This window comes from Trachurus trachurus (assembly GCF_905171665.1).
Source record: "Trachurus trachurus genome assembly, chromosome: 12".
Classification (NCBI taxonomy): domain Eukaryota; kingdom Metazoa; phylum Chordata; class Actinopteri; order Carangiformes; family Carangidae; genus Trachurus; species Trachurus trachurus.
The window spans coordinates 26,631,392-26,648,981 of NC_139908.1; the positions used below are offsets into that span (position 1 = coordinate 26,631,392).

A 17,590-nucleotide genomic window follows, 5' to 3' on the forward strand; every position below is an offset into this window, starting at 1 on the left:
CCACTGTCATGAAGACGTTTGTCTGGTCGGCGCGTGTAGATTTATTTTGGAAACGTCGGAAAGAAGACGGGACTTGCTTCTTCTCCTTTTTTTTTTTGCAGCGTAATGTATCTATTGGTGTTTTGTCAGTGGTCCGACCTGACCATGCCTTCCAGAGGTATAGAATTAGACTACTTAGAAATAGCGTATCTTCACACTGATGGGCTCTTTTGCTGTTGTAGCAGAAACCAGAGACTTTGCATATCCAGTTAAAAGCTCCGTACAGGGGCTTTAAATTTTAACAAGTAATATTTGTCAGGGTAATATCTATGTTTTGTAATCAAGTAGCCTATCTGTATTGGAGGTTCCATACATGGATCCGGTTCAAACCATTAACCACAGTGGTGGTATCCGTTTGAAACAATGACCTGATGCTGAGATTATTAGAATAGTGTGAATGCTGTTGTTCCGTTTCTCTTTATACTATTTTATTAGTGTAAATGCTGAAAGCATTCACACTATTGTTCTTCTGTTTGGTCATTTTTAGTGTGAATGCTGAATTCTCAGCATTCACAATATTGTTGTTTTGTTTCTCTATATACTATTTTATTAGTGTGAATGCTGAAAAAAAATGTTTCATCAATATCACAATGATTTTTTTCTAAAAAAGAAATCAAAAAGATCTGTATCTAAGCAGCAAGATCTCCACAACATCATCTTCCTTAGAAATAAAAGCACAAGAGTTCCTTTTTTGAAATAGCAATGCTTTATTCAGGATATTGTCAGCTTTTATTCTGAAACATTCTGAAAGGTCTAAAGCTTCAACGTCTTGCTCTATCAACCCTCTCACAAAGTAACAACAGGTGTAATGAGGGAACGTAACAGCACCTATGAGACTGAGGGTGGATGAACTTATTTTGACATGATGGTCTACTTCTTCAAATTACCAGATGGAGTTGATAAAAAGTCAATATATTTAGATATTTAAAAGTTCAGTCTCTGTAAACCAGATCATGATAGCTGCTCAACAGCTGGAGACATCCATCCTAGGCAGTTCCACATGAACCACCATCACCAGTCAGCCTCAGGGACTACACTACAAAAACTCAAAATCTTTCCAAGAATATTTGCCTTATTTCTTGTCAAAATGTCTCATTTCTAGTCAAAACTAATCTCTTTCCACTTTAAATAATACTCACCACCTAAAAATTAACTTGTTTTTAGTTCATTTTCACTTGTTTCAAACAGATTTTCACTTGAAATAAGTAGAAAAATCTGCCAGTGAAAGCCAGTTTTTTGTGCTTGCAATAAGAAAGAAAAACTTGCTCCACTGTCAGATTTTTCTACTTATTTCAAGTGAAAATCTGCTTGGAAGAAGTAAAAAGTGTCTAAAAACAAGCTACTTTTAATGTGATGAGTCTTATTTTAAGTAGAATGAGATTGTTTTGACTAGAAATAAGACAAATATTCTTGGTAAGATGTTGAGTTTTTTTAGTGTAGAGCAGGAAGTCAGTGGCTATTGAACTGAACTTTCAAATGAAAACATTTACCTAGTAGCCAGTATAAAGAAACACCTGGCCAAACATGAACTGAGCACAAAGTGAGAGCGGCTGTGACACAGAGTGTAAACAGAGGACAGCACCGCAGGAGGAGAAGAAAATCCCAAAGTAGTACCCAAGCAGCTGAATGAGGAGTCACAACACCTGGTCTGGATTTTCAAAATAAAACAGAATCATAAACATATAATAACGCTGGATGATGATGATGATGAACATCGTTGATTACCAACACATTGCTAATTCCAGTTATCCATTAGCCTTTGATTAAGTTCTGTCTGCCATCTGATGGATTAGAAAAAAGGCACAAACTTAGTTGCCTTACCCGTCGACCGAAGGTGTCCACAGTCAGCCCACTGTTAAAGGGAGAGTTCAAGATTTTGGCAAATTCGCCTATTGCCATAATCCCAATAGTCATAGCAGTAGATTCATTACCCTCAATTATCGGAGCATGTTGTTTTGAGATCAGCGGGGCAGAGACGTGAGCTGCTCAGCAATGGAGGTGAATGGTACAGGTCTCCTGTCCCTCATCAAACTCATCAAATACACAATCCAACAACTCCAAAACGCTCTGGTGGACAAGTTGTGACCTGCACATTCACCATAATGTAACATTACGACACATGAAGCAAATACTCTGAACTGCTTGTGCTTGTGAAATCACTCCGCCAAGCTGCCGTGTCTGGGATGTAGTTCCGGCTAGAACAACTCCCGTCTCATAATGTTACATGACTATTTCATAGCGTGGTGAATGTGCAGGTCACAGATTGATAATATTCATTTTGTCTTCTCGTATATTAGTTATTTTTTTCTTGTGTTCAGACAATGAAATCAAGAATGATGTTCGAACCGGCCAGCTGATACTGTAAATGACACGTCAGCAGCGCGTCGGATGGCACTTTTGAGGAAGACTGGAGTCACGGTCGAAACTGTCGTGCAGGTCACAACTTGTCCACAAGAGTGTTTTGGAGTTAGATTGTATATTTGATAAGGGACAGAGGACTACTGTTTCTACTGCTACCTGAGCAGCTCACGTCTCTGCCCCGCTGATCTAAAAACAGCTTGCACCGACAATTAAAGGTACTTAACCTACCCCTATGACTATTAGTGATTACAGCAATAAGCAAATTTGCCAATATGTTGAAATATCCCTATAAAGCTTACCAGTTCATGTATGTGTGTTATGTGGGTTTAAAAACACCATAAACCATAAACCATACCAACAACCAGTCAAAAGTGGTTTCAGTTTGCTGCTCTCACTAAAGATAAACCCAAAACCTTTCTGATCCTAATCAGAAACACCAAGAATGAAAAAAAAGAGAAGCTGGATATGTAGTGGTAGAGTCTGTTGTATTCCACAGCCTGAAGAGTGAGTCCTGCTTGGCTCAGCAGCAACAGTCAGCCCATCCTATCTGAGATGGAACCTGCAGTAGAATCTAATCTGCCGGTCAATGTGACCACAGCAATGTTCTTCCTCCTCCTCCTTCTCCTCCTCCTCATCATCCCTCAATCCCTTTCAGTGTGTGATAGATCTGTTTGGGTAAAATCACGTATCCCTCGCCGAACGCAGCCGGCGCCTCGCAGCCGGTCCTGGGCGCGGCGTCGCAGGCGGTCTTCAGCCTCTTCAGCTGCCTCTCCTGCCGCCGACACTTCTGCTGCGTGGTCTTCAGCTTCTTCCTCAGGCGCTCCAGCTGCTCCTCCAGCTGCTCGATGCGCCTCTTCTGCCGCGCAGAGTCCTCCGCCGTGTAGTTGTGGTCGCAGGAGACCGACGCTGTGTCGCAGTGGGTGTCGGGGGGGCTCCTCGCCGGCTCGGGCTCCTCCGCCTCCTCCGCCGCCGCTGCAACCGCCACCGCCACCGCCACCTCCTCCACCACCACCACCGGGTCAGAGGTCAGGGGCAGGGGCAGGGGGAAGTGGATGTCCGAGGGGAAGGGATGCTCCAGGGACTCCGCCTGTCAGAGAAATCATCGTGTTAGTCACAGGAATATTCTATGTATTTCATATAATAAGGGAGATTATTTATGCTGTTTATGCTGGAGCAAACAGGGGTGATAACGAGCACTTATGACTTTGAGTGATTTAAAGGGATAGTTCACCCAAAATTGAAATTTCACTCATTATCTACTCACCCTCATGTGGACTAAGGGCTGGGAGAAGTTTCAGAGTCCTCCGTGGCTTCTCTGAGTTACAGGGGGTCTCGGCATAGCAGTGCATGTCCATATAACGGTTGCAAATGGATACCAACTGTCTTCGTATTGAAGCCCCGAAATGCGAAATTGTCCCGAAAAAAATTAAATAAGTCTGTATTTTAAGCTTGTTTTGTAGCAGAAGCTTCTCGAAGCTCCTCTTCCCGGTTCGTCAAAGAGGAGCTTCGAGAAGCTTCCGCTACAAAACAAGCTTAAAATATAGACTTATTTAATTTTTTTCGGGACAATTTCACATTTCGGGCTTCAATACAAGACAGACTTTACATACGAGCAGCATGGAGGTATGCACGATCTGATATCAAGTAAACAACAGCCCAGGACTAACTCTAATCCTAAACCTAACCGGTTGGTTATAACAGCGGTCCTGGGCTGTTAATTACTTGGTGATATCAGATCATGCATGGAGGTATTTGGATGTTTTTTGGTGTGTCTTTTTGTTACGAAGACAGTTGGTATCCATTTGCAACCGTTATATGGACATGCACTGCTACGCCGAGACCCCCTGTAACTCAGAGAAGCCACGGAGGACTCTGAAACTTCTCCCAGCCCTTAGTCCACATGAGGGTGAGTAGATAATGAGTGAAATTTCAATTTTGAGTGAACTATCCCTTTAAAGCAGAAGTAAGCCATCCGGTCGTTTTGGCTAATGCTGCATTCCAGGCAGGCTTTTGAAACCGTAAATTACAGCTTCAAGTCACAACTTACGACTTTGTAGCGTTCCAGGCAACCCACTCGTGTTTTTCCGACCTGTTTTACCGGTGAAAGTCACTATAACGGCCACTCGTAACTTCCGACCCGTGAACTCGTACCAGATCGAACTGGTACGACTTCACAGGTCGGAAAAACACGAGTTACGAGTTTCCTTGAACGCACCATAACAGTCCTCGTCCCTACGTCACCACATCCACGGCGTTCCTTGGCTGCACACACAGCCCTGCATGCCGTTCTCTCTCCTCATTGGATAAAAACTGTAGGATACAATAAATGTTTTCTCCTCGGCTCAGAGCAGAGCAGAGTGACAGACAGACCCGTGTTTCGGTCCAAACACTCTATGTAAGTGATTGTTGTCGGAAGATATAACTATTTAAGACTTATATTAACACAAAAATATCGCTTACTTCTGCTTTAACTGCAAAAAATTATCAGACATGTATGTCTGTTTGAGACATCAGTGCAACCAGGTTTTAGAGGGACATATAGTTGAGTGTCATCCACATAACAAATGAAAGTTGACGTTGTAGTTCTGGATGATTTTCTCAAGAGGTAGTATATAGATTGTGAACAGTGAACAGGAGGAGTCATCAGTCCTTACAGAAGAGGACCTATTACACAGGTATGACACAAGCCAATCGAGAGCCATATCACTGATACCAAGAAAGTAATTTTTCAGGAATTTGAAACTAATGTGCATAAATATCCCCTGTCTTGGGTCAGGATGTGAGCATGTGGGCCTCACCTTGATGCTGAGGCTGAAGGTGAAGAGCGACGGCACGGCGTTCTCCTTCAGCACCCGGTTGTTGCACTCCCTTTTGAAACAGTCTTTGGTGAAGTGCTGCGAGCAGATGTTGCTGTACTTTGTCGGCTTGAAGTTGTTCCTCCTCATGGCTGCCACCCACTTACAGCAAACATCTGGACGCGCTAGAGGAAACCTGAGAGCAGCGAACATGATCAGACAGAAATATTATTCAATATCAAGATTATGTAAGGGATAGAGTGAGTAGTAGAGCTGGGACGATATGCCTTTCTCCTAATTCGATTATTTTACAAATTTTTTGGGTGTCGACTCGGAGTAAAGTTAAATTGTGATTCTTTGATATTGCCTGCATTTTTAGTTTGCTTTTTTAACGCCAGACCATGTGAAAAAGTTGAATGATGATGCTGATGTCTATATGATGACTATATTAGGAGCCATATGTGAGTCAGTTTATAAGATTTATTCAGCAGCAATATATTTGAACCATTTTAAAGTAAACTGCTACATTTAGCTCAACGTATACTCTCTTTTCAAAAGCCTGGACTGTAGGGATGTGAATCTTTGGGTGTCTCTATTCGATTCAAAATCAATTCTCATATGCACATAGATGTGCATCACCTGTAACAACGGCGCAGCTAAAAATAAATAAATAAATAAAAAGACGGCACTTTGCTCTCCAGCCGATTCACCTGCAGCTCCACAGACGAGCTGTCAGAGTTCCTCTCTTCGGTCAGTAGGGACCCGAGGTGTACTATAAATTCTATACAATAAATTCTGGGATCCCCCTCCTCATCCATCCACTCTCCATACTGTTCTGATCCCGTTGCATTTTTGTTTTTTCCTGTTTCTCTCCCCATTTATTTATTTATTTGTTATTGTTATTTGTATTTATTTGTTTATTTTTCTACCTACCAACCTTTTCATCTCTGTCTCTTCTCATAATAGTGTTTTTGGCATATTTCGCAATTTTGTCTACTCATTTCTATGTTTATTTATTCATTTATTTTCTGTCTTTATTCAAGGCCACTAGTCATACCCCCCCCCCCCCCACACACACACACACACACACACACACACACACACAAACACAAAACCACAAACTGTAGTTGTTGTTATTTGCTGTTGTTTACACCTTGTTTTGTTTGTTGTCTGTCCTGTATTGTCCTGTATTGTAAAAAAAAAAAAAAAAAAAAGAGTTCCTCTCTTCAGCCTGCTGTTTGGCTGCACTTTGTATAAAAAGAGTATAAAATGTGAAGATCTAACCTCCATCTGAGGCTGGTCAGCTGATCCAGAGCTCAATGGAAGTGGCTGCACAGCTGTAGCAGCGTGTGTGTTTTATAACGGCGAGGAAAAAAACAGAGATCGTCCTCTCAATCGACGATAGAGGGTCGGGTTGCTGATCAGCACAAGCCTAGTCACAGACATTCAATGGACTATTTTAATCTGATCAGTTTATGGTTATTATTCGGTTAATGAGCGTCCGTTATCTTAGCTAAATTGCGGAAGAGCTGTGTACGGAAAGCAAATATATCGTCCTGCTTATAGTATCACAATATATCACAATATATCGTATTGTTGCTCCTGTATCGTGATACGTATCACCAGATTCCCTAGGAGCGTGTATTGGCAAGAATCTGGTGATATAAATATCAAATAGTATCACCATAATATCATCATTCTTCTAAATAGTGTGTATTCTGTGTCTCTTTATGTAAGTGGATTCATGTTAAACTGGATTGATGTTGATGTAATATATTCTTCATTATCCTGTATTATGGGGAAATGATCTGAATAGAGGCTGTGACGTTCATTTAATTCTTCCTGTTTTGTATGGTTAGTTTGACATTCATACAAATAAATAATAAAACAACATTCACCCATTCAAGCATGAAATTAAACTTTTCTCAGCATCACTAGGGGAACACAAGGGGGACTGATCAGGATTATCATCTACAAAGCCGTAAAAAGCCTGTACGCTTCATTTCCTCTTATTTTCTCATTTCTTGTTTCATTCATATTGTTTTAGTTTGATTTTATTTTTCAAATCATTGAAATGAAGGATTTAAAAGGTCTTCCCACGTGTTTCCCTTGCCGACTGCATCACCTCCTGTCCTCTGCTAAACCACCTGCCCACCAGTGCTCCCATTAAGCTGGCCTGCTCTCCCTGTATGTGACCCAGCCTGCCCATCAGAAGCTGAGAATGAATGAAGAATTTATTCCATATTCCATTTTGCAAACTGTTCCCTTGTCTGTACAACATCTATGTCGCATCTGCCCATCCTGGGTGAGTGATCTCTCCTCTGTTGCCCACACTGAGGTTTCTCCTGCTTTTTCTTGGGAGTTTTTCCTCAGTGGATGTGAGGGTCTAAGGACAGAGGATGTTGTTATGATGCTGTGTAAAGCCCTTTAAGACAAAAAAAAAGAGCTAAATAAAACTTGCCTTGTTGCAACAAGAACTCACTATGATGCAGAAATATGAGGAGACAATGACTTGACAATGAAATTATTTTTTGTCCGTGCATTTTACTTGACAAGAAATCTCAAAATAAATTGTTTTGGTCTGGAAATAAGTTTGCTCTTATAAGCTCTTAGAAGTGTTGACAGCTCTGATGTCAGATTTCAAAATAGGCAATAGGCAAATTCGCCTATTGCCAAAATTCCTATAGTCTTAGGGTTAGGTTCGTTACCTTTAATTGTCGGTGCAAGCTGTTTTTCGATCGGTGGGGCAGAGACGTGAGCTCTGCATGGTGTTTCCGGGCTTTCCCTCATCAAATAAACAATCCAACAACTCCAAAACGCTCTGGTGGACAAGTTGGGACCTGCACATTCACCACGCTATGAAACAACAATGGAACGTAACGAGACAGAGTTGTTTTTGAGGCAAATGCGTAACCGGAACTACATTCCCAAGTAGTTCTGAGTATTTGCTTGTGTGTTTGGAAGGAAATGTAGAAATACCATTAGCCTCTGTTGCGTTAGCTGAGCAGCTCAAAATAGTTTGCACAGACAATTAAAAGGTAATGAACCTACTCCTAAAACTATAGGGATTATGATGATAGGCAAATTTGCCAAACTGTTGAAATATCCCTTTCTATATAATGATGTTGTTATTTTAAACCAGATGGCTCATCTTGAAATACACAGGCTCAAACCAACAACTAGTCCTGATATTAGCCTATAATTTATATTATAATAACATCTCATATTAACAGTACACTGCACATTTATGGACAAACTATAAGAGAGTAAGCAGAGATTGCAGGTAGCCTATAATGATGCTTTGAGAATATTACTGAGGAGACAACAGGCTCAGTGGAATATTTGTCAACTTGCCAGTCACTGTGCAGAAGACATGGTGTAGAGATGCTTCTTTTTTTTTTTTTTTTTTTAGAACCGTCTACTTTATGTTGGCCATTAATTATGAACTTCTAGCATTGGTATCATCTACTATTATGTGTAGCTGTGGTGTTCAATGTATTTTTCTGTGTTGTGTGTCTTGTATATGGACCTGAGTCTGTACATAACATAACATAACATAACATAACATAACATAACATAACATAACATAACGTCAGATGTGAACTCTTAGAAAGCACAGGGTGATGTGCAGTGTGGAGAAGTTGTCATAGAGTTGACATGTGAACATTTAGACCTGTGTGACCTATACAATCTATACCGGTCAGGAGCCATGTCTCGCGTGAATTCCGTGACCCGTGCAGCTGCAGGTGCAGGACAAGGCTGGTGAAGTGTGCAGGTCCCGGGCTCATGTCTTCTGTCCTGTCCCTGCTGATGCTCTAACTCTCTGTCTGTCTCTGTCTCTCTCACCGTGTCAGGAGGAACTGTAACTTACTTATGGAAGGAGATGTCTTTGTCTTTGTGGTAGCGGTTCTTACATCCGTAGGCTGAGCACGTCTGCACCATGGCTTCAGTCCGAGCAGCGCTCACACACGCACACACACATACGAACACTCCGTGTCTCTAATCCGTCCGGGCTCGTGGTCCAGCTGGAGCCAGCTGACGGACTCCACGGTTCCGGGTTCTGCTTTCTTCTTCGTCTGTTTCCTAAATTCTTTCTGCTGCTGCTGCTTCTTCTTCTCCAGGGTTTTAAAGTAGCCTGCACCACTGCCATCTGCTGGAGGTGAGCAGCACGTGATTAAAGGGATAGTTCAACATTTTTAGCAAATTCGCCATTGGGGTAGGCTCGTTACCTTTAATTATCGGTGCATGTTGTTTTTAGATCGGCGGGGCAGAGACGACAGCTGCTCAGTGAACACCATGGAGGTGAATGGTACAGGTCCCCTGTCCCTCATCAAACTCATCAAATACACAATCCAAAACACTCTGGTGGATAGGGATGGGTACCTTTCACATTTAAATCGATACCTTACCGATACTCGGTACCTGGGAACCGTTACTGGTATACAACGGTACCTGTTTTCGGTACTTTTTTTGGAGAGTGGTAATTAAAGTTATTTTGTTAAAAAAAAAAAAAGTCAAAATTCTGAATTTTTAATGTCTATTTCTCAACAGTGTCAAAATTCCTCAGGCTTTAAGAGTATTTTATGTTTTAGGGATGGGAAATGATTTTCGAATAATGAATAGTCATTGAATGAAAAAAGAAAAAGAATAGTTTATGAGACTATCCACTGTCTCATCAGACAGACCCTCCCATAGACTGTATCCACTCTCGCTGACGCACGCAACGCAAATGTGCGTTCAGGTACCAAAATGTGGTACCGTTTGACTTCTCATGAATCGATGCTCGGTACTTTTATGGGAATTCGGTCGGTACCAATAAAAGAACCGAGTTCGGTACCCATCCCTACTGGTGGACAAGTTGTGACCTGCACATTCACCGCGCTATAAAATTATTATTGTTTTTCTATGTTTCTATTTTTCTATGTGTAAAGCACTTTGTGTTGCATGTCCATGCATGAAAAGTGCTCTATAAATAATGTTTTGATTGATTGATTGATATCAACTCTAAAATTACAATGCTGATATTTCTGTGACTGACATTAAATTCCCATGCGCTCTGTCAATGCATCATGGGAGCTGTAGTTAGTGAACAGAGCCCTCAGTTACCGGGCTCCTTTACTGTGGAACCAGCTCTCTCCATGGGTCAGAGAGGCAGACACTCTATCAAAATTTAAGTCTAGACTTAAAGGGACAATGAGGAGTTTTGGAAAAGCGAAGTGTTTTCACACTACATTTATGAGCCTCCGCGCACCGTGAAATTCTTTGACCAGCGCAAGACAGACTCATGTTTTCATTCATCAAGAATTAAAGTCAGAGGTTCGAAGACGATCAGATACCGTCGTAGTTCCGACCATAAACGGCGATTCGGCGGCGTTATTCTCATGACTCGCCACGAAACCGAAAGTAAAGAAACGCTGGTCGGCTCGCCCAGCATTTCCACCACCACTAATAATAACAAAATAACGATAGAGACAAAACGATATATTTATCGAAAATGGGCCCATTAACAAGTGGTAACGTAGATTCATCCACATTAATATGAGACTTTTTTATTGTCGCAGAATTTTTCGTTCTGCCGCTGGAGAAACTCCTCGTTGTCCCTTTAAGACCTCCTTTATGACAGAGCTTTTAGTTAGGGCTGGTTCAGGTAGCTCTGAACCATTTTATAGGTACGCTGCTGCTATAGGCTTAGACTGCTGGGGGGCACATCTGGTTACATGGAGCCCTCTTCTGTCCTCTCGCACATTTTGAACTGTCATTATCATTATCTGTTGCACCTTGTTGTTTGTGTGTAGTTTGTCTCTGTGTTTCCACAGATTCTCCAGAGCTCCATTCCTGTGCACAAACTGCCGCATCCCCCTGCCTGCATCCTCTAAGCAGGTCAGAGGAGGTTGTTATGATGCCATGTGAAGCCCTCTGAGACAAACTGATTGTAAAAATGTGCTATACAAATAAAATTGCCTTGCCAAATATATTGCCAGATAAATGGATACATTTCACTGTACTGAGGCTTCAGAGCTCTGTATCATATTAAAAATAAAAACAGCTCGGCACAGGCTGGTTCATGGGGTCATGTCATGTATGTATAATATGTTAACAGAAATAAAATCTGACAATTTCCAACAAATAATTTGCCAAAAGAAGAAACTTTATTTATAAAACAGGTGTTTTCAACAGGGCAGGTCGGTCTGAGGAGCCTTATACAGCAACAAGAGACCAGAAATACACTGGAAAACAAGTACATACACAGCACTGATATGTAACTAAGATGTATGTGTTCGTATGTATCATCATGATACTGTACCGAGTCCAGTGGTTGAGAAAAGCAGAAAAGGCCACGGGGCTCTTTAACACAGGGTTCAGCTGCATCAGCTGCTCTGGCAGCTCCATTGTAGTGTTTTGTAGCGGTCTTTTTATCCATTTGGTATGAGTGTCCTTAAACGCACCATCACAAAGAGAGAGGAACTACAAGAATATGAAAAAAGAGCAAACATTTCATTGGGAACATTATTAGTCTGAATTCTACATAAGCACATGAATGTATCACTGTGTCAGAGTTCAGAAAAGGAGGAAATAAATAGAACAAGTACAAAAAAAACTTTTTGCATGAGCCCCCCCCTCCCCGAATCATTCTATAAAACACAAACACTGCGTCTTCTCCTGTCACATTTATACTAAAAATGTCTAAATGAAAGATTTTAAAAAACAACCTTTGAGCTCAAAATGTACACTACAATGACTCTGCTGCCTTTTAGAAGAAATATCCAGAATCTGACATGAAGGTGACAGCAAAATTAATGTTGCTTCTTCTTTTCTTTTCTTTTTTTCTTGCTTATTTTGAAAGTTGTGTGCATCTTTCCTGTCAGCTGTGCTAACATAACACTGGGGAATAGTCCATCAGCAACTGGGCCTTGAAATCCTGTCCAGTACCTTCAAGCTTTAAACCAAACCATACAATTATTTACTTTATATATTATACAATGTTCATTCATTTTGCAGAGAAATTCCACGGTGAACTAACAATGGCAGGTTTTCAACCAACTATTCTAATGATGAGCTACTTTTTGGTTCATTGTTTGATGCTATGAGACGTGACCTGTTGTCTAGTTTCATCCAGATGCTCAGCGTGGCTCCTCCACGGCTCATCAACATCCCATTACATCTCCACGACGAGCCACTCGTTTTAACATCTGTGCCGGTGAATATGCCAAGGATGTGGCAGCTTTTTGGTTTCTTTAATTCTAATCAATATTAGAACAATGTGGGGACACAACTAACTCATACCTAGCATGCAGCAGTGTCCCACTATTCACCTGGTCTTTGAACGCATCATTCAAAATTCATATTGTATCGATGTTGAGTTTTGAGCCATATCCTGCAGCTTTCCTTTTTTAACTGACAGCAGAGAAGGGCAAAACTATCAAATGACAGACACTTCTGTAAAAACTGCCTTTTAACTGTTGACCAATAAAAAGCTACTATACAAGAAACTGTACATGGTTTCAGGCTTCATTCCGTCTGAATCATCTGCAGACGTCACAGAGGAGCCTGAGGAAACAAACTAATACATCTGCTTTGCAGGAACCGGCTCCGGTTTAATCTCTTGTTCAAACAAAACAAAACAAAACAAAAAAAAGAGACGGATAGAGAAGGAAAGTGCAACACAGAAATTCTCAATGCTATCGGTTGGGTTTGTTGAATGTCTCTTGATGGGATAGTTCACCCAAAATTCAAATTTTACTTCATCTACTCACCCTCATGTCGACTAAGAGCTGTGAGAATTTTCAGAGTCCTCCGTTCCTTCTCTGAGTTACGGGGGGGTCCGCGCAGCAGTATTTGTCCATATAATGGTTTTGAATGGATACCACTTTTCTTCGTAACAAAAAGACACACCAAAAAACATCCAAATACCTCCATACTGCTCCTATGTAATGTCCCTCTGGTATTGAAGCTCCGACATGAGAAATTGTTCCTAAAAAAATTAAACAAGTCTATATTTTAAGCTTGTTTGTAGCGGAAGCTCCCAGTTTCTCGGTTCACTGCTCTTCCTGTGTCAGTGCAAATCTTGTGTGATTTGCACTGACCGGCGGAACAGTTTCTCATGTCGGGGCTTCAATACAAGAGGGACATTACACACGAGCAGTATGGAGGTATTTGGATGTTTTTTGGTGTGTCTTTTTGGACGAAGAAAAGTGGTATCCATTCACAACCATTATATGGACAAATGCTGCTGCACGTACCCGTCCACCCCCCGTAACTCAGAGAAGGCACGGAGGACTCTGAAAATTCTCACAGCTCTTAGTCGACATGAGGGTGAGTAGATAATGAGTGAAATTTGAATTTTGGGTAAACTATCCCTTTAAGTACTACAGTTCCCACAAGCCTTAGTTCCCCAATGTCCATCCAAAACTGTGAAAAGTGGTTTATCATCATCAGGATGCTTCGCCGCTGCAGCCAGGAACAGAGCAGAGGAGTGTGAAGCTGTCTGGGACTAATAACCGGCATCATCCTCATTAACTGCTGGGATGGCTCTGGTGACTCACGGCCGTGATAATGGATATAGTGTTATTGTCAGTGCATAGAATTTTAACCCTCGCTTGACCAACACTGTAATCACGCAACCATCGAGCGTCCCATCTCTACCATGATGTGTGTGTTCGCCTCCATCTGACGTTACACAGAGCAGGTGCCAGTTGTCAACGGAACACCAGACATGACGTGGATTTGGAATCAACACCTTTGGATCTGGTGACTGTGAGATACATGATGAACACCGTCTGGAGACAGGATGGGTGACCACTGACCAATCAGGACCGAGGTGGTCCACGTCGGTCTCACTGCTCTGTGCTGTGCTGCTGTGCCATCCCAGGCTCCGCTTCCTTCACAAGAGAGCCAAGCATCGCTCCAAATCCACCGGACATGCTTTTAGTTGCGTGTCAGCAACATCTGTTGCTATGGGAACAAGATATGACCGTGAAATCCTCGTAATGGCAGTTCTAGGTATTTTTGCTCTCCACTTTTGAGTTCTGAGGGAAAAAAATAAATGTACAATACTGAGTCAGAGTTCTTAGTTCTTCGCCGCCCCTCTGCTCTCCATCACTTCTCCCCCTGCTCCTGCTCCTCTTTGTCCTTCTCCTCCTCCTCCTCCTCCTCTTTCTCCTCCTCCTCCTCCTCCTCCTCCTCCTTCTCCTCCTCCTCCTTTCCTCCATCATCTCCTACTGACGACTTCTTCTTGCTTTTTTCTCCTGCATCTCCATCTTCATCACCGCTGGCCTCACCCTCACCTTCTTTAGCTTCATCCTCACCATCTTTTGACTCCTCCTCGTCACTCTTGTGGGGACCCTGGGAACACAAAAACACTTTTAAAGGGATAGTTCAACATTTTAGCAAATTTGCCTATTGCTATAATCCCTATAGTCATAGCAGTAGGTTCATTACCTTTAATTTAACAAGGGGTAGACAATATAAGTTCACTTCTTTCTACCCCCTTTCATTCAAGAGTTACAGTATTGTCACTGTTTATTTTATTTTTTGTTTTTATGTTTGACAAATGAATGAAATAAATAAATAAACTAAACTAAACTAATTATCGGTGCATGTTGTTTTGAGATCAGCGGGGCAGCGACGTGAGCTGCTCAGTGAACACAATGGAGGTGAATGGTACAAGTCCCCTGTTCCTCATCAAACTCATCAAATACACAATCCAACAACTCCAAAACACTCTTGTGGAGAAGTTGTGACCTGCACATTTGCCAGACTCTGAAATATAATTATGTAACATTACGACACATGAAGCAAATACTCTGAAATACTCCACCCAGCAGCCGTGTCTGGAATGTAGTTCCAGCTATTACATTATTATTTCATAGGGTGGTGAATGTACAGGTCACAACTTCTCTTCTAACAGCTCCCTGGGTGCATTGACAGAGCCTATGGGAATTTAAAAGTCACAGAAATATCAGCACTTGTCATTTTAGAGTTGATCATTTTATAGTGTGGTGAATGTGCAGGTAACAACTTGTCCACGACAGTGTTTTGGAGTTGTTGGATTGTGTATTTGATGAGTTTGATGAGGGACAGTGGACCTGTACCATTCACCTCCATGGTGTTCACTGAGCAGCTGGCGTCTCTGCCTCGCGGATCTCAAAACAACATGCACCGATAATTAAAGGGATAGTTCACCCAAAATTGAAATTTCACTCATTATCTACTCTTTGGACGAACCGGGAAGAGGAGCTTCGAGGAGCTTCCGCTACAAAACAAGCTTGAAATATAGACTTATTTAGGCAAATTTTTTTCAGGACAATTTCGCAATTCAGGGCTTCAATACAAGACGGACATTACATACGAGCAGCATGGAGGTATTTGGATGTTTTTTGGTGTGTCTTTTTGTTACGAAGACAGTTGGTATCCATTTGCAACCGCCGAGACCCCCTGTAACTCAGAGAAGCCACGGAGGACTCTGAAACTTCTCCCAGCCCTTAGTCCACATGAGGGGGAGTAAATGAGTGAAATTTCAATTTTGGGTGAACTATCCCTTTAAGGGTTTGGAATATGGTACGTGTCTCTGAAAACTGTCACTTTGTTGTGATGTTTCCACACAAATAAACCCTGATCACTATTCAACTTTTGAAGTGTCAGCTAACTCTGTGGTCTAAGCTAAGGTGAAAGTCAAGGGGGGAGGGGTCCTGGTCCAGACCACTACCTGCTTTAAGCGGCTCCTCCTCCGGCTGGGGACCCGGGCCTTCATCCTCTGGGACAACGCCAGCAGTTTGTTGTGTCTCTGCCTCCTCTTCGCTTTCTCGGCCTCCTCTTTCCTCTTCTCCTCCGCATGGTCCGAGTCCGACTCGTCCTGCCGCTGCAGCCTGCTCCGCTTCTTGGGCACCACCATCCTCTTGGGCTGGCTCCTGTCCTCCTCCTCCTCGCTGTTACTGTCCTCCTCATCATCGTCGTCATCGTCCTCCTCGCTGGAGGAGGACGAGGAGCTGTTGTTCTTGTCGCGTCCCAGGAACGAGCGCTTCCTGCGGGTGACGGAGCGGCTGTCGTCGCTGGACGTCTCCCCGGACTCGCTCCGGCCGCGGCGCCGGCCCCGGCGCTCCTGCTGCTGCTCGCTGTCGGAGCTCTGGTAGTCGGACTCGGACTGGGACCCGGAGGAGGAGGACGAGGAGAAGGAGCCCTCGTCACTGTCGTCCAGTATGGAGGCGGGCAGGCCGATTTGCCGCTTCTTCGACGCGTCCACCTTGGTTTTCCGCATCGAGGCGAACATCTTCCGCTTGTACAAACTCTCCATGTCTGCACGCGGGGCCGGACACCAGTGACATGAAACACAAACCGAGACCCGGACCGAGAGTAAACAAGCTAACGCTGCTAACGCTGCTAACGTTAGCCGCTCCGCGTCACAACGACGACGACAAGCAGCAACAGCAGCGGCTCGTGTCTGCGTCAGACCCGCAGCAGCTGGACAGTCTCTGTCAGCGGAGAGACCGGAGCCTCGGTGCAGGAAACCTCTGTCCGTCTGTGTTACAGCGACCTGACGACGTCAGACCAGGACGTGTCGGAGCTTCTCGTCGCTGCGCTGAGAGGAGAGTTGTGTTTTTTATTATGGCTCTTCTTGCTTCGTCTTCTTCTCCTGCCCCCTTCTTCTTCTTCTTCTTCGGCTGGTTGTATCTGCGCTGCATTACTGCCACCCACAGTCCTACATCCCTCCTTCATCTGGAGGCACATGACATCAACATGGTGGAGTATCCAGCCTTTTTTTTTTTTTTTTTTTTTTACATTAAAATACGCGTAATAACAAGTTGTTATAACAAGCTTAAATGAAGAGGTTTCAGTCATATATTTAGTTTGTTCCAGGGGCGTGTCCAGACATGTTTGATAAGGGTGGCCCAAGTGGGGCACTGACTTATGGTGGGGTGGCATGAAGCCTGAGCATGAGTGCCTGTGCACCGTTAAAGCAGAAGTAAGCGATATATTTGTGTTAATATAAGTCTTAAATAGTTATATCTTCCGACAGCAATCACTTACATAGAGTGTTTGGACCGAGACACGGGTCTCTCAGTCCCTCTGCTCTGCTCTGAGCCGAGGAGAAAACTTTTCTGTATCCTACAGTTTTTATCCAATGAGGAGAGAGAACGGCATGCAGGGCTGTGTGTGCAGCCAAGGGATGCGCGTGAATGTGGTGACGTAGGGACGAGGACTGTTATGGTGCGTTCAAGGCTCGTGTTTTTCCGACCTGTGAAGTCATATCAGTTCGATCTGGTACGAGTTCACGGGTCGGAAGTTACGAGTGGCCGTTATAGTGACTTTCACAGGTAAAACAGGTCGGAAAAACACGAGTGGGTTGCCTGGAACGCTACAAAATCGTAAGTTGTGCCATGAAGCTGTAATTTACGGTT

General features: G+C 43.0%; 2 protein-coding genes across 4 annotated transcripts in view; both read right to left on the reverse strand.

The window, feature by feature from the left end:
* Positions 1-2,646: 2,646 nt before the first annotated feature.
* Positions 2,647-17,590, reverse strand: part of thap1 (THAP domain containing, apoptosis associated protein 1) — a 38,073-nt gene continuing 23,129 nt past the window's right edge. The window contains exons 2-4 of one of the 2 annotated variants that reach the window (XM_083983813.1): positions 9,067-9,184; positions 5,199-5,391; positions 2,647-3,487 (exon numbers count right to left, since the gene is read on the reverse strand). In XM_083983813.1, the coding sequence (XP_083839939.1) occupies positions 3,035-3,487; positions 5,199-5,391; positions 9,067-9,137 (717 nt within the window). In that variant the 5' untranslated portion in view covers positions 9,138-9,184 and the 3' untranslated portion in view covers positions 2,647-3,034. Of the gene's footprint in view, positions 3,488-5,198; positions 5,392-9,066; positions 9,228-17,590 lie in introns of those variants that run through there. The other variant, XM_083983814.1, reaches the window with a different exon arrangement.
* On the reverse strand, positions 11,370-16,817 carry ccdc82 (coiled-coil domain containing 82). 2 transcript variants are annotated; one of them, XR_014595809.1, is made up of 3 exons: positions 15,901-16,817; positions 13,575-14,537; positions 11,370-11,660 (listed from the first exon to the last, which is right to left on the reverse strand). XR_014595809.1 is itself a non-coding variant. In XM_083983807.1 (2 exons), the coding sequence occupies exons 1-2, from the start codon at positions 16,483-16,485 to the stop codon at positions 14,292-14,294; spliced, it is 831 nt and encodes a 276-aa protein (XP_083839933.1). In that variant the 5' UTR covers positions 16,486-16,817; the 3' UTR covers positions 13,483-14,291. The 2 variants fall into 2 exon arrangements, 1 of the variants encoding a protein (XP_083839933.1); XM_083983807.1 differs by lacking the exon at positions 11,370-11,660 and having other exon boundaries at positions 13,483-14,537.

Bases quoted from the DNA above. Each gene is read 5' to 3' on its own strand.
- ccdc82 (XM_083983807.1), bottom strand. From the start codon at position 16,485: ATGGAGAGTTTGTACAAGCGGAAGATGTTCGCCTCGATGCGGAAAACC. The intron at 14,538-15,900 runs GTAGTGGTCTGG...TTGTGTTCCCAG, and splicing joins GGAGGAGCCGCTTAAAGCAG to GGTCCCCACAAGAGTGACGA.